The sequence below is a fragment of the Nipponia nippon genome, unplaced genomic scaffold (assembly GCF_047370975.1).
Source record: "Nipponia nippon isolate SJK-2023a ecotype South Korea unplaced genomic scaffold, ASM4737097v1 scaffold_17, whole genome shotgun sequence".
Taxonomy (NCBI): domain Eukaryota; kingdom Metazoa; phylum Chordata; class Aves; order Pelecaniformes; family Threskiornithidae; genus Nipponia; species Nipponia nippon.
The window spans coordinates 3015354-3030492 of NW_028262333.1; the positions used below are offsets into that span (position 1 = coordinate 3015354).

General features: G+C 50.0%; 1 protein-coding gene across 2 annotated transcripts; it reads right to left on the reverse strand.

Annotated features, from left to right (window-relative positions):
* Positions 1-499: 499 nt before the first annotated feature.
* SPINK1 (serine peptidase inhibitor Kazal type 1) lies at positions 500-11297 on the reverse strand. Of its 2 annotated transcripts, XM_087754097.1 has the most exons (5): positions 11189-11297; positions 5618-5690; positions 4061-4101; positions 3330-3442; positions 500-662 (listed from the first exon to the last, which is right to left on the reverse strand). In XM_087754097.1, exons 2-5 carry the CDS (start codon positions 5670-5672, stop codon positions 581-583), a joined length of 291 nt encoding a protein of 96 aa, XP_087610223.1. In that variant the 5' UTR covers positions 5673-5690; positions 11189-11297; the 3' UTR covers positions 500-580. The 2 variants fall into 2 exon arrangements, with proteins under 2 accessions (XP_087610223.1, XP_009470470.2); XM_009472195.2 differs by lacking the exon at positions 11189-11297 and having other exon boundaries at positions 5618-5722.
* Between the last annotated feature and the right edge of the window lie 3842 nt (positions 11298-15139).

The window sequence follows — 15139 nt, forward strand, 5'->3', positions numbered from 1 at the left end:
TGCCTGGAAAAATGGAGCCTTTTTGGTTTTCCGAGGCACTGGGTAGCTGTGACCCGCAGGGCAAGTCTGAGGCTGGTGGCTCTCGGTGCACAGGGACCCTGTGATGGGGCACTGCCATATGGGCAAGGCTGGAGCAGGGCAGCGTGGAGATGACTTGTTGGACTCTTCCTCCTGGCAAAAGCCCTCGAGTAAGGGCTTTAATGCCCCGTATTTAACAAATGTAATTGCAATTAATGAGCATGCTAAAATCTCCTATTGCTTGGATGCTAGAAGTTTAGGGAAGGAAGACAAAATTATTGATGCAAAAAAGAGCCTCCTTGTTATGCCAGAGCCTGGCTCTCTCCTCAGGCATGTCCCTGCCTTGTCCCTGGGGCTCTGTCAGTAATTTGCTCACAGCTCTTTATGGACATGACAAAAACAAACCATATTTTTCAGGAAGGTATTTTAAATGTCAGGGAAAGGGCTCTGCTGTGTGTGTAAGAAATCCCAGTGCCAGACGTGGCAATGCTTCCATTTTATTAGGAGTTCGTAACAGGTAAGGCAAAGCTTTGTGCTGTGTTCTCTGGAACGGTTGCTCCTCTTAGTTTTGAGCGGAGTCAGAGCGTGGAGAGGGCTTTTGGCACATTCCCCTGTTCTTTATGCGCACGTTAGTCTTTCTTTGCCTGGAAGAGAGGTTAGAAATGCTAGAGGATGCCTTCAGGTTCCTGATACACAGAAGAGCCTGGCTCAGAAGACAAAGAAAGAAAGAAAGGAAAATACTGCTTAAATCATCGTTTAAGTGTTATTCACAGTAAGTAAGGCCACATATTCTTGACAGGGAGTTCAGGGTTACCATGGACATGTGTTAATTAATTCCAATAAGCTCAAGAGCTGGCGCTTCCTGACACCTCCTGGCAGAATAATTCACCTCCGTGCTGTAGGACAGCACTAAGACACCTCTGATGCCTGTCTGCCTGCAGACGATAAAGGTTATGACTTTGTTTTGTGGCTTTTTACAGACAAATGCCTGCCATTATGTCTTGCTTGGGCTTGGGCCTGCTCCCAGCCTCCCCTCCTGATTGCTTCTGCGGCAAAAGCGAGGAAAATACTAAAAAGGCACCTGCAAAAAATTATTGTTATTATTTTTTGCCCAGTAGTGGACGTAATTGCTCGGAATTGTTCCATTTTCACGTGGATTTATGATGTTCTCCTGTTTGGAAAGACAAACCCATTTCTCAGGTGCATAGAGAAATGCCGGTAAAATGATTTTCAAGCTGTTTTGCAAAAAGCATTTTGCACGCTGGTCACAGCGAAGTGACCAAAGGCGACAAGTGAGACGCCGCTGCCACAGGGACCTGCCAGATGCTCTTGCTGTATTTATTCCCAGACTCCTTGCAGGCCTCCAGCTCTTGTCAGACTGGTTGCACACACAAAACTGCAAATGACACTTCATCCTGCCTCTCGGCTACCTGGCTTTTCCCCATGGCCCAAAGCTTTATAGATGAGGACGCTCCGTTTATCTCTCCCTTGAGACATTTGGCACCAGGCAGCTTCAAAGTCCTGGTGCCTGGCCCAGATCGCCCTGACCGGGAGACCGAATGGCTGTTGTTCCTAACCCCAAAACTGCTTTGCTTGGGAGCGTTACAGGGGAGCTGCAAGGCTCAGGGCTTGGAGCTGCAGGAGCAGCACATTTCCAGCTGCAGCTGCTGAGAGCTTGCACAAACGGGAGTTTGAAGAAGGCCAGGGATGTAGTGCCTGTCAATGCAAGGTGGGTGCCAGCACCCGCTACTTGGCCATCCCTTCCCTCCCCTGACTCCTGGCCGGCTCTGGCTACACCACCGACTCAGTCCTTTTCTTTTTTGTACCCCAAACTTTCCTTCTTGTGATGACTGAGGTCTTCCCTCCCCTCTGAAGCTGTGCTCTGCTCCGGGGGATCATAGCATCCTCGATGCCACTTTGCTCCCTGCGTAGCTGGCTTTGAAGCCTTCCTTGCTCTCTTTTTGCCTTGCGCTCCTGGTTCATGGCCAAAGCCCTAATGATGTTGTGTCTGAAGAACCTCCCACCCCCATCTGTTGCACAATACAGCCGACAGCTGGTGCTGGGCTGCTGGCTTCCAGCGTGGTCATTACCGCCTGCCGTGCCGCGCCGGGTCATTAACCGTGGCGCCTTCCTTCAGGAGCTCCCGCTCAGCATGTCCCTGCTTGACTGCATCGTCCTCAGCCTTAAAATGTAAAACCAGCATTTGAGCAGGCCAGGAGCAGAATATGGGGCAGCAGCCTGGGTTAATGGAGGAAAGAGGCGGCAACCAGACCAACAATTCTTATTGAGGCTGTTTTTCCTGGTGATCTGGACTCTGTTCCTTGTTACTGCAGAGTTAGCTGGGAGGCAGTGCTCCTAAAAACAGAATTTGGCTCCACAAGCCCGTTCATCTCTGGATAGAAAAGCTGGAATTTGAGCTTCTGTTAGAGATGCCTCTGCTGATGGCAGATGGGCGTGTGAGCCTGATCACCAAAAATCCCTGCCTCCACCAGGTCAGGTCAAGGGTGAAGCTCCCTTAGCCCCACGGGCTGGGGCACCTGCCTATGGATAAGACTCAATCTTCCCAATAGAGATTTTCGAACCACCTAATAGCATTGAGTTGGAAGTAATTCCTTCACTTGTCTGACACAGAGCGTTTCCAATATATAAATATACTCAAAATTACCTAGGGCCCAAGCCAGATGAAATGAATCAAGTCTTGCCAGAGACGTCGCTAGCATTTGGACCTGGCCTTCTGCTAAGACAGCGCAATCTGGCACCAGCACAGATTAAATATAAGTCTCATTCTTAAAAATACTCGGAGCAAATTGTATCCTTTCGCAGGCAGAGAAGACAGAAAGCAGAGCTCAGCTATAAATTCCTGGGGTGAAAACCCATAGTTTTTCCTCAGCCACCACACATCTGAGGTCACCTGGAAAAATATTTTTCTGCCTGCATGCTAGATCTGGGCAGACTTTGAGGACTTTGCTATTTGTCTGCGTTCCTGGACACTCGCCAGTGCAGTCCGAGCAATCGCTGCAGCTTGGCAGCTGCAGGACTGGGGAGATTTTGACCGTGCAGTCCCTGCCTGCGGGCAGCTCGTGTGCTGCGAGCCGCGCACAAGGGACCTATTTTGCAGCTGGAGTCCACGTGCTCGGAGCAGCAGGTGCAGCATCGGCGCGGGAGGCCAGATTCATGCCAGATGTGCCGGGCTCACTGCCCACGCTCCACCCAGCTGCATGCAAACAGCTTGCTTTCTAGGAAATCCCAGACATATGTAGTAGCCCTCGTCTGTGTGATATTTCGACTTGCAGGAGGTTGCAGATACTCACAGGTTCTGAAAGCACAACAGACACTCATTGCCGTATAGGAGGTTGTCCGTGCCACAGACGGGGTCGAAGATCTTCGTACAACCTTTTCTTAAGTCATAGTTGACACAAGCTGCCTGGAGACGCAAAAGGGTAATGCTGAAAATATTAAACATGCTTTCAGTTTACCAAAGGTGCTTTGCATTCACAGGGAGGTGCGTATTTGTACATCTTGATAACCCATCCCAGCTTGCTCAGAGCTCTGCTATGAACTCTCAGAAACACTGGGACTGCCTGTCACCATGCTGTCCCTTGGCCAGCTGACCTTCACCTGGCACTCCTGCACACCCTCAGGAGTGACAATATTGAGTAATGCTCCGTGGGCAGTGCCTGATCACATTCTTCCCGGTTCTTATTTTTATGCCACGCTGATACCTGCCCTCACACTTGCAAGCTAGAGACTAAGGGGAGCTCTGATCTTCTTGGCAGGTAACAGCAATATTCAGCTCTTTATTAATAGTTTTCCTCCACTGAGTGTGGGGAAATGCAGTGGCAAACCAGTACCGTCAATGGGATTTTGCTGTGGCACAGCAGGTGGAAGGAGGTTCCCAGGCACTGGCATCCTTGGGCTGCCAACCCAGCAGCTCACTGTACTGCACCGTATTTAGCAACTTGGGCTCCCCAGTGTATAGGTTGGTGCTGTCTCACCAAAGCTGGGCACACCCTTGTGCTACACAAAAACCAGGAGCCTTCACCTCCGTTCCTTTGCCAGCAGCTCCATCTGTCTCAGCGTTTCCTAAAGAAAGAGTGGAGAGAGAGAAGATGCCTTAGCACCCATCACTCGGGCTGCTTTCAGGGGAGACCTACTGAAGATGCTTTAGCCTGAGGACCGTATGTCTTTGCTCAGACACCTTTGTCCCAGCAAACAATTTCTTCCCTTGGACCTCCCCCATTTTGCAGCCAGGTCCCTCCCTGCTGCATCTGCCTCTTTCCCCGGCAGAAATACCGTGATGGTGCAAGGCCCTGTCAAGGCCAGGTGCACTTCTAATGACTTTCCCTGCCAGCTGCCAGGGAGCAAAGGTGGCTTTCGTTATCTCTTATCACGCGTTCATGGGTAACTGAGAAACTCCTGCTGATGCTGAACCGGTGCTGGAATAAATCCAGGGTGATTTTTCTGCTGTCAGTGGGTTTGTACCACAAGGAAACAGAGCAAAAGACAAGTTGCTGAAGGTCTCTACTAGAAGGAGGAATGGGTGGACCTTGAGGTCTCACACCAAAGCTGGTGGGAGCACGCTGTGACTTTGGTGGGCTTCTCTACGGAGAAGCTGGTGCTGAACTGACAGCTGGGATCATGTGGGTGGAACATGTGTGTTTTGGAAAACAACCTGAATTTGTTCAGCAAAAGGCAGTACTGAGAAGATGACCGTGGGTTGATCCAGAAGTCATCTACATGGAGAATTTAGGCTACATCTACATTAACAACCAGTGTGGCCCAATAGCAGTGGGTCTGTGGAGTGAAACGGTTTGGTGCTGAGGACCCGATGGCCACACTGTTTAGGGTTTCAGGGATTTTACTCTGGACTAGCACTGGTTCAGACCCAGGAGCTGTAGCTCACTACATGTTCAGTTCATCTGAAATGAGTCCAGATTTTGTGCTCAGACAGCTCTGCAATGGCAACCGCCGCGCAGCGAATAGGGTAACGGAGGACTTGTTTCAGAAGCACCCTCCTGTTCTGAATGAACCCACGAACGCAGAAATCCCTGGTGAGCAGGACCTGAAGAGCAGCAACAGCTCATGTTCTCATCCCTCTGCACCATATGGGATTTTGAAAACACAGTTGGCTTAAATATTGACTTTTGTTGTGAGACCTGCATTTTCCCTTGCACAGATGTGTTTCCTGACTTCTTGGGTTTGCTTTTTTAAAACCAGAATAGCACCTATTCGCTCTAAAATAATTGCAGCATGCTAGAAATCACCAGCTCCAGGCTGAATCCCAGCCCTGAAGGGAGAGTGTCAGACGAGGTTTGTTCATTTTTGGGAGCAGGTGCCAGGCACCCCTTTAAAGCCTTTGCTTTAGGCTTGCTCACAGACCACTGGTTTAATGCATGTTGGCCGTTGCAGCACTCTCTGGGGATCGCTCGCTTTCCCTGCCCAGGGCTGGAGCAAGGTCCCAGCGCCGGAGCAAGGTCCCAGCGCCAGAGCAAGGTCCCAGCACCAGCTGGCCTGTTCCCAGGCTCACCTTCCCACCCGGCAGACCTGGCAGCTTTAGCAAGGAGAGGAAAATGGCTCCTAAGCAAAACGTTGCACTCACCTTGGTAGCAGCAGAGTGCCAGGGAGAGGAGCAGGAAAACACCAGTTGCCTTCATGGTCAAGGTGATGCTTTACTGGGGACAGCAAAGAAGAAACGGGACACTCCTCAGGCATTCAGAGATCCTGTCTCTGGCAGTCTGTGCTGGGACCTTTATAGCTTTCCCCACCCTGCATGGCCAGCTCCACCCCGCAGTCCTCTGATGACAACGTTCAAAGTATGGGGACAACACCAGGTGGCAAATAGCTCATTGGCGTGCGCAAGGATGAAATCCTCTCTGAAGCCAATGGAGGTAACGATCCTTATCGCTGGCAAGGACTGGAGCTGCATCTCAGGTGTGGGAGACAGCCTTGGGTCTGCACTGAAAGCTGGGAAAAAGTGACTTTGTACAAGAAACAGATTGGAGAAACGGGCAGGATGGCAAGGGAAATACGTGTGTTAGCACAAGGAGTGTCGCTTTGATTAACGACCCTGCCGCTGCCACTGGCAGGGCTCTGGGTGAAGATGGTTTTGGCCCACACATGCCTTTCCTGGCATGATCTGCAGAGCAGAGCTGGGGTGTCGCAGGTCCCCTTCCCACCCTGGACAGACAGGGACAGCAGCAAGAACTACTGCTGGAGAGCAGGGAACTTGGATTTGCCTTGGGTTCACTTGTGGCTGCACGTTCAGCGCTGTTATTTTGACTGCACGTCTCTCTGGTTGCAGGCAGGCAGCCGAAACGAGCTCGTTGGGTTGGATGCTGCTCCCTTCCCCTCTCCCTGCCTGCAGTTTGGAGTAAACCCTGAGGATTTCCTACGTTTACTCCACCAATGGTGCATTGCGGAGAGTGGATCAGTCCCTTGGGTATTAGAAGGATTAATTAATGTTTCTAAAGCACTTTGATATCTCAGCCATAAATCACTGGAGAAGTGCAAAGCAAATTATTACTAATGGGGGCTTACGACTCAAAGACAGATTTTTAATTAGCTGAACAGGAAAAAGTCAATGCCAAGAGCAATTCAAGGAGCTGTTTGTGAGACAGAAATCTCAGCTCAATCGGCAGCTGCTCCACTGTCCAAGAGAGACCCCAGTCTGAATGTGGCTCTGGAGGACACTTTCCCATGCCAGAAATATCCCTTGCAGGTTTGCCCTGGTGGTGATGGAGATTTTCCTCACTCTCGTCCGGGCTTCCCTCTGCTCTCCCTGGGGCGACCTGCAACGTGAGGCTGAAAGAACTGCTCTTAATGGCATCTGTTATTTTATTAACTCGGAGAGTAAAGCTGGCTTTGAGTACGACCCACTCACCAGCTGTGAATAGGTGGGCTGGGAGTTGGTGGACCTCTGTGAGCAAGCAACAGTCCTTTAGCGTGCCTGGGACAAGGATTCACATGGTGTTATCACCGTCTGAGGAGAAAGGGAGGGAGGTATGATGTTTTTTTATAGCTGAAAGAGGTTCATCTTGACCCAGCACTGTCTCCTGTTGCTCCTCCAACGCACCGGCCAGGTTCGCAGCGTGAGTAAAGCCAATAGGTGCCAATAGGCGCTTTGGTCTCACTTCCCAAAGCTGGAAGGGGACTTAGCAAGGGCGTTTACGGTTATACGCCAGGGCAACTGGGGAAAAGATTTTCCTCTTCAGTCTGTAGCACATGTAAATAGAGCAGTGCTGAAAAGAGTTTCTCTGATTACCTTTGTTTGGGATGTGCCCACTCCTGGTAAAACACATTTGCACATTTTTCAGTTTAGAGATCCTCGCTGCAGCCAGGAAATGTGATAGTTTTGCTTGTCCAGAAACAGAAACATCTTTCCTCAGATTCCTTGGAAACATCCAGGCACATTTCCAAACTTGATTTTGATGGGTAAATCCTCAATGTTTACGAGAGTTGCTCTGCAGATGGGAACTGTGTTGGCTCCTGGGACGTTTTAAATGTGTGTAGTGCCATGGTTTTCTCCTTTCTTTCCTCCGTGAGTCAGAGGCATCAAAGCAGAGACAGGCTGCCGCCCTTCCCCTGCCTCCTGGACACTTCTGACTTCATCCTCTTATTGCTTAGGCTCTTGGTAGATTTGCACTGACTTAGTTTCATGTTCGTAACCCCTCCCAGAGCTGTATGCGATTCAGTACTTTGCTGCTGAAGCAGGTTGAAGAAACTCCAGATTATGCAATAGAATGGACTGAACTTAATTATTCCACAACAAATTGAGCCAAACCAGCTGATTCAGGGGCAGTTGCCTCTGCCAAAAGAAGAATCCAACATAGGCTGCTAACGCTGCTGCAGCTGAACAGCAGTCACACTAAGTTATTAATGCAGTTTCTCCGTTAGCAATTGCCCTTCCTTTCCTAGCGCCTCTACTGACATCTGCGTGTTTATGAGATGCCTTCAAAACCGTGGGATTTCAGGGCTCCTCTCTCCTGATTGACATCTATTCTATATCCTTCAGGAAAATCAGACAGAAATGCTTGGGGCTTGTTTGACTGGGGAGGAATGAAAAAGAGCTGCGAACTGCTATTGCGCTGGGTGCTCCTGGTAGAAGGAGCAGGGAGATGTCTTCAGCAGTGTGGGCTTTCTCAGGATGTGTCACCTTGTCAGAGCAGCGTGTTCCTCCAAACACATCACCTGGAGGAGTAGAGAAAAATGAGTCAGGCGGCTCTGCCAGCCGTGCTGTGTGACTCGCCGAGCACGGTGCCCGTCGTGGAGAAATGGAGAGGACAGGCAGGCCCCAATGCAGGTGCTGGCATGGGACGGCTTTCCCTTGGTCGCCTTGTTGGGTGATGGCCACCACACACGGTGTGGGACAGAAGACCTCTGCAGTTGGTGATGGTGTCTTCTCCTGGCTTCTGGAAGGCACTTGGAGGAGAAATCGATGCCACACAAGGAAGGCAGGGACAGCGCGGTGGGTAAGGAGGTAAGCCGAACCCGCAGGTCTGCCTCTAGGTGGATCAGCAGGAAGAGCTGATTCTCCTTCTGCAGGATGAATGTCTGCATCATCTTTCAGCCAAATCTGAGCGCTTTCAAGTTACATTTTTTTGAATAGTAAAGTGTTGCAAAGGAATAAAAAATTGCATTGCAAGGGAATGAAAAATTTGGGAACCTACCTACTTCCCTGTGATGGCCCATCCACGACAGGATGGAGGAGCACTTGTTGTACCAGGGCTGGAATTTGCTTTTTGTGAAGACCTGATGTACAGAGAAAAGCCACCAGTGCCCTGGGGACATTGCCACAGAGTCACCAGTCAAAAGCATTCAAAGATCACAAACCAGACCCAGATGATCATGAATCACAGCTTAGAAACCGCAAACGGTTCTTAAGCCTCTTCAAAATAATGGCGTTTACCAACAGGCTCGTTTGGGGTGGTTCACATTTTCCAGCCTTATTCAGAACCCGAGAGAGAGAATGGGCTAAAGGAGCAGAGCTCCTCTTGCAGTCCCGGTGCCCGGGAATTGGGGCGATAACAGGGAGATGTTGTGATACTTGGCACAAACTCATGCTTGCTGGGGGTGCTGGGGCTGTATGGGAGCTCATCTGCCGGTGAGTGCGGGCGAGGGGTGACCCCTTGGCCCCATCCCCTGCTGCCAAGGAGTGGCTGCGTGGCCAAGACCCGCACCATGGCCCCGTGCTGGTGGCATCCCTGAGCCTCGGTCCCTTGGTGGAGGTTGTGGGGACCTTCCTTGGGATACATGAGGGGAAGGCATCTTTTGGGGACCTGCGGGAGGATCCTCAGTGCTCAGGACGGTCAAAAGGCAGGCAGGGGGGTGCCGCTGCCCTGTGATGGGTGGGATGAGTGGAGGCTGGAGAAAAGATGATGCAAATGCGAATCCTAGGGGTGTGACAAAAGACAGTTCCCAAGATGCTCAAAGCTCTCTTGGGTCCAAAGAGCTGCTTGCGTTGGATTTAAAGGCTAAAAATCCCTAAAGCTCTGTTACCTGCTGGGTTTGGCAGGCCTGGAGCTTGCAGGGGTACCCAGGACCTTGCCTGTGGTATTCAAGATGGGTTTGAAAGCAGTCGGTGCAGACAGTGCAGAAGAGCAAGCCCCATGCAGCGGTGTGCCCACGGAGGGGAGGAGGTCATCTGTGCATGCAGGCGCCCATGGGGAGATCTATCTGCAAGTCACTGGGAGGAAGGGGGATGGTGCAGCTGGATCCATTCAGGCACGAGAGACAGACCAAGCCATTTTGCATCAGCAAGGTGAGAGCTAGCCGGTGCGCAGTGATCAGCTGCTCTTGTATCCAGGGGATACTGCTCAAGCACTGATTTTTCCTGCAGAAAAAAACCAACCATAATTTGGTCCATCGTGCTTTTTGTCTTGGATTCTTTCCCATTAATGCTGAGAAAGCTATTTTGTTGCCCTGGGTGCATAGAAGATATTGAATACTCTGACAGTTTAGGAAAAGGGATCCTGTGAGTAGCTGCTGTGAACACATCACTTATTTTCTCCAGCTGTAGGAGACTCTTTGGAGCCCAGGACAGTCTATCAATTTGTTTTCTCTTCTGTCCTGGAAATGTTGCCCCTGGGGCCTCTGGTTTCTGGGGAGGGGGTAGTAGCTGAACGTAGCTACAGGAGAAAATTAACAAATGATCGTTTCTACTTTTACTAAAGCCTCTGTTTGTTATCCTTCAGCAAGGGCAGCGTGTCGATGATAGCGACCTTTGGAAATCTGCAGGCATCGGCGGCTTCGCCTGAGGATGGGTATTGCTGACAACAGTGTCTGAAGACAAAGGCATCGCATAAATCATAGCTTGTTGGGTTGTTCAGAAGAGGCCATGCCTGAATGCCAATCAAATGCTTCCTGAGGAGGATGAATGTGCTGGGGACAGGCGATGTGTTTGTAAGGATTACTGGCTAAAATTGGCTGGGGTGCAATTGCACAGCTCCCTGCTGTGGTGCTGAGTTCCCAGCCCAGCTCCTGGCCCGTTTGCCTGTGCTCTCCCACAGCTGCAGTGACACCAAACCCCATGGACTCAGTCCATGAAAACCTTCACCTCATCTGCTATGGCTTGCTGGGTGATGGCACGTGGCCAGCGGGAATACTTCTGGGCTGTGGTCAACCCCGGTGGCCTCGGGGCTCTGTCCCTTGCAGACGGGAGAGCTGCTGCTGCTGGCTGCAGAGACCATCCACGCCGGAGCGATCCCAGGTCAGGAACAGTGCAAGGGGTGCTGCCTCCTGGCAAAACTTTCTCCCTTGTGCCCCTCTCCTTGGCTCCTGTGCAGGATCTCCATGGGCTGTGGAGGCAGTGGGAGCACGTGGGGTTGGTCACGCAGGAGCTGAAACACGGAGCTCTGCTCTTCTTGCTTTCCCTGGCATTACTGGAGAAAAAGCATCATTTTCCCCACTCCTACAGAAAATGCCAAAAGCAAAGATTTCCTCCATAAAATTGCTTCTTTATTAAATCCTATCTGCCACCTGCCTCCACATCTGACTGCCCGTGCGGCTGCCAGAGAGATCCAGGGCAGAGCGATTAAGCGCTGTGGCCAATAATTGGGCAAACACGGTTTTCAGTCTCCCCTTTTCACTCCCCTTTCTCCAAACTAGAAGCAGCAGCCCCTGCCCACTCCCTCTTTCACACAACCGAACAAGATGGGAAGCATATGGTAGATACCTTCCTTTCGGGGTCACAGACTCCTGGAGGATGATCTGGTCTAATCTGACCTTCTGCATAGCTCAGGTCGGCTCTGCCCCTGCTCCCAAGGGCCACGCGTCCCTTGTCCAGGGCTGGACCTTGCTCTGAAGTGTGCGTGGGGTAACTTAACAAAGAGCTTTGGTATTAACCACTCTTGATACGGACCCCAGATCTCTGTTGCCCTGTCCTGTTTGGATAAATGACCCGGTCTGCCTGCAGCTATTGTTGCCTTTAGGTCCCGTTTTCCCCAGGTGAGTTTGAAGTGATTATATATATATATATATATTTCCCCCCCCCCCCCCCCATCCCAAACAATTCTATGATTCTATACGGGTACATGTGGTGCTTAGGGACATGGTTTAGTGGTGGACTTGGCAGTGCTAGGTTAATGGTTGGACTTGATGATCTTAAAGGTCTTTTCCAACCTAAACAATTCTATACCTGAAAACTGACTCTTTAGAAAAGTTGGGTGAAGTCCAAGCGAACTCTGGGTGCGTTGGCCTGGCTGCAGAGCAGCTGCAAAGCAGGTGAAGAAGTGGCCAGGTCTCCAGGAGAAGACAGAGCCAGAGCCCTCCCAGAGCTGCACAGCAAAAGGATGGGAGGCAGTGGGGACGGGTTGCAGGAAGGGTCATCCCAACCAAAACATTCACCATGAGAGTGGCCAAACACTGTTGCTGGACCAAAAAGGCTGTGGAGTCTCCATCCTTGCAGAAGTTCATAACACGATTGAACAAGCTGATATTTTCCGCAGAAGCTTTCAAAAACCAGCAGACAAGCAACAGCCTGTCCCCTCTGCGCGGTCCTTAACTAACCCGATGTCCCCAAGACTAGGAGCTTTTTTTAGGGGAGGTCTGAAACACGGAATATTTTCACATATTTTCTTAATTTCTTGAAAACATTTTGTCAAAGTTTTTGTCAAGGTTTTATAATGCTTGCCATCACTTTGTAAGCCAGTTGATAAACAAAAAAAATTTGTGAATGACTTTCATCACAAGCCCAGAAATATTTGGCATTTCTAGCTACTTCTGTGAGTTCCATTGGCAGTGCTAATGGCTATTGATACATGGCTTGCTCCCTGGCCCAGGACTCAGAAAACCACTATTGTACTTCTGATGTCAATGAAATATGTGGCTAGAGGAGGCTGAAATTTTCTGGTCCATCTGACTGTACCGTTTCAGACAATTAGAGGAGGCGAGGCTTTTCCAGCAGAGAGCTCACGGCCTGCTTAGCTCCATGGGAAAAACTGGCTACTAAAAAAAATAGAAAGGTGTGGAAAGGAAGGGAAAAGTAATGCAAACTATGAAATAAGGATTTCATTTCTGACAACATTTCTTCTTCCTGTTACCTATGGAGAGATTTTAAAATGAGAAGTGCACTTTTTCACAGACTGATAGAAATGAGATTTTGGGAGGAAAAAGAAAAAAGTAGTGGGCATGGGCTAGAGCTGGTGATAATGTTTTTGTTGCTGGACTCTGATCCTGAACATACCAAAAAGGGGAGAGAAAAGCTCAGCAGAGGTTGGAAACGCTGAGCCTGTATCTAGACATGGCTTTTCCTGGAAGACGCGCTGCCATGAGGCGCCATGAGACCCATGTCAGTTCAGAAGTTCATTCATAAATTTGAACGTTATTCTTGACGAGCTCTTACCCTGCCAGCATCTTGTGCTACCTATGGTTGCTTTAGCCACAATAAACGGGTGCTTATCGTTGTGTTAATCGTTCTTATCTGCTCTCTGGTGTGGAAAAGCAATACTCCCTGACCCTACCTGTGTATCAGCGTGCCGCATGCCTGTCTGAGTAAAATCTCCCCAAAGCTGATAAATGATGGTTAAACACTGCTGATAAACTTTAGCTAACTGCTATTGACCCTTGGATTGGGCTGAGATTAGATAAGGCCCAATTAACTCTTGCTCCTTTTCCTAATGACTGCTCAAGCTCAAAGACAGAGGCTGAAAGTTTAAGGCAGCTAAAATAGGGACACTGTGATACTTTGGACCTTAGCTGATGGCCGACGTTTATTGTCCCTCCAGAAACATGCTTTGTTTTGAGTGCCGGGAGCTGTTCCCAGGACACAGACAGGAGGTACTGGGGGAAAGATGCTGGGGTATAAGAGCACCGGCAGCCCTGGCATGAAAGGTGATGCTGTGGGCATTGATGGTGGCTCCGTGTGCTTTCAGCTTTGGTCAATGGCCTTGATTAAAGAAGGATTTTGTCTTTGATTTAGCGAGCCTTTGAACATAGTGGCTAAACATTTCCTTTCGATCAAGGGTTCCCCTTTGATTTCTGCATGTAGTCAGTGCCCTGTGTCCCTCGGTGAGCTTTGCACTTGAATCGCTTCCCTAATAAATGTGACATTATTTTTGATGCCTTGTACGTTTTCAGCCTGGTTGTGAAAGCAAGGTGCTTTGCAGTGAAAGCACCGTCTTCAGCCCATCAGGGATGTGAGGAGCAGTCCTTTTGCTCTGGTAATGGAGATGAAATAATCCACTGCTGAACCTCCTTTCCCCAAGCAGCTTTTAAGTTGTTTTTTTTCCCTTCTACATGAGCAAGTGGCTGCCAAAGCCCGTGGCTGCTGCCTGCAGTATGCTTTTCCTTCTTATCCTTATTCATCCCTGCCAAGATCCTCTTTCCTTCATTCCCTCCCATTTTCTGAGCTTCTGGAAGCTGCTGGCTCATAGTTTCAAGCCCCACTTAGCAAGAAACTCAGTTTTCCTGTTAAAAACCAGCTGAGGTTCCCATGTTTCTGTAGGAAATACTCAGGGATGTTGCATTCTGAATTTTTCCCTCTGTGAGTTTTTGGAAGAAGGAATCCAGCCTGCTTCCAAGCTCAAGGCAGTCCCGCAGTGCTTGGACTTGGGGCAGCTCTCCTCCAGTGCTGAGATGCTTGCCAGGAGCAGACGGTGACAGGCACGCCGGAGGCAGCTGATGCTGCTGATCACGCTGTCCTGCATCTGCCTCTTTAGCCGAGACGTCCCCGAGCTTCGCGCTTTGCTGTCCCTCTGCTCAGGCTGAACTGCAGAGCTGCCTGGTGGCCAGAGGTCATGTTCTCCCTAAGCATTTGCCAATATTACATGGGGGGTGATCGGACGCTACCTGCGAGGGGCCGGGGAGCCGGGGTGCAGCTACCCTGCGGAGCACAGGAGGGAGGGAGGGTGCCCCAGGTGCCCGAGTCCCTGCGCCACTCTCATGGTGTCAGCGTCTTGCCCATCTGGGGCCTCAGATCCTCTCCCCAGTCATCTCCATCGAGGTGCAGACAACAGGCACAGACACAGCTGCTACAAATGCCTTTTACACTGGGAAATACAGTTCCACTCACTAGGACTGCCACTTGTTGCCTCATTTTTGTATTTTGTGCCTTGCTGGCATTCACGTCCTTTCACTGGATCTGGGATTTTGGTGGTTAGGAGGAGTCTTTCTCACTGGATCCAGGCTCTGCCATTTCCAGGATCCTATAAATTCAGCTTTCAGCCATACAGAGCCCTGGGATTTTTATGGATGTGGAACAAAGATGCATAAATGATAATCAAAGCCTCTACAGAAACAGTCAGTGCCGGCCAGAAGTGTAACTCGTGTTATATCACGATGCCCAGCTTTGCATTTATGATGCTGTATTATTATAAACTAGAACTAATATTATGAGACTTAGAAAGTCAGCAGTGGATGGGAGAGAGTAAAAAACTTGGAGGAGGTCTCTGGGTCCCTTCTGAGGACAGGGTGCTGGACTAGATGACCCTGTGCTTTCAGGGATACTGCTTTTATGCTCTTCCATTATATTAATAATTAAATCAGGGATTAAAACATTGATGACACCTAAGAGCTTTACTGCATGTACTTTATTGGGATGTAGGTCTTGCTCTGACTGAAGCCTCAGGATTGCCCATGCACTTGGACCCAAGGAGCACACAGCGTTTTACCATGCTAGTGCACTCAG

Coding starts and splice junctions, on each gene's coding strand:
- SPINK1 (XM_087754097.1), bottom strand. CDS start 5,672: ATGAAGGCAACTGGTGTTTTCCTGCTCCTCTCCCTGGCACTCTGCTGC. Junction 3,443..4,060: donor CTGCTGGCAAAGGAACGGAG/GTGAAGGCTCCT, acceptor TTGCGTCTCCAG/GCAGCTTGTGTCAACTATGA. Junction 663..3,329: donor CTGTTGTGCTTTCAGAACCT/GTGAGTATCTGC, acceptor CCTCTCTTCCAG/GCAAAGAAAGACTAACGTGC.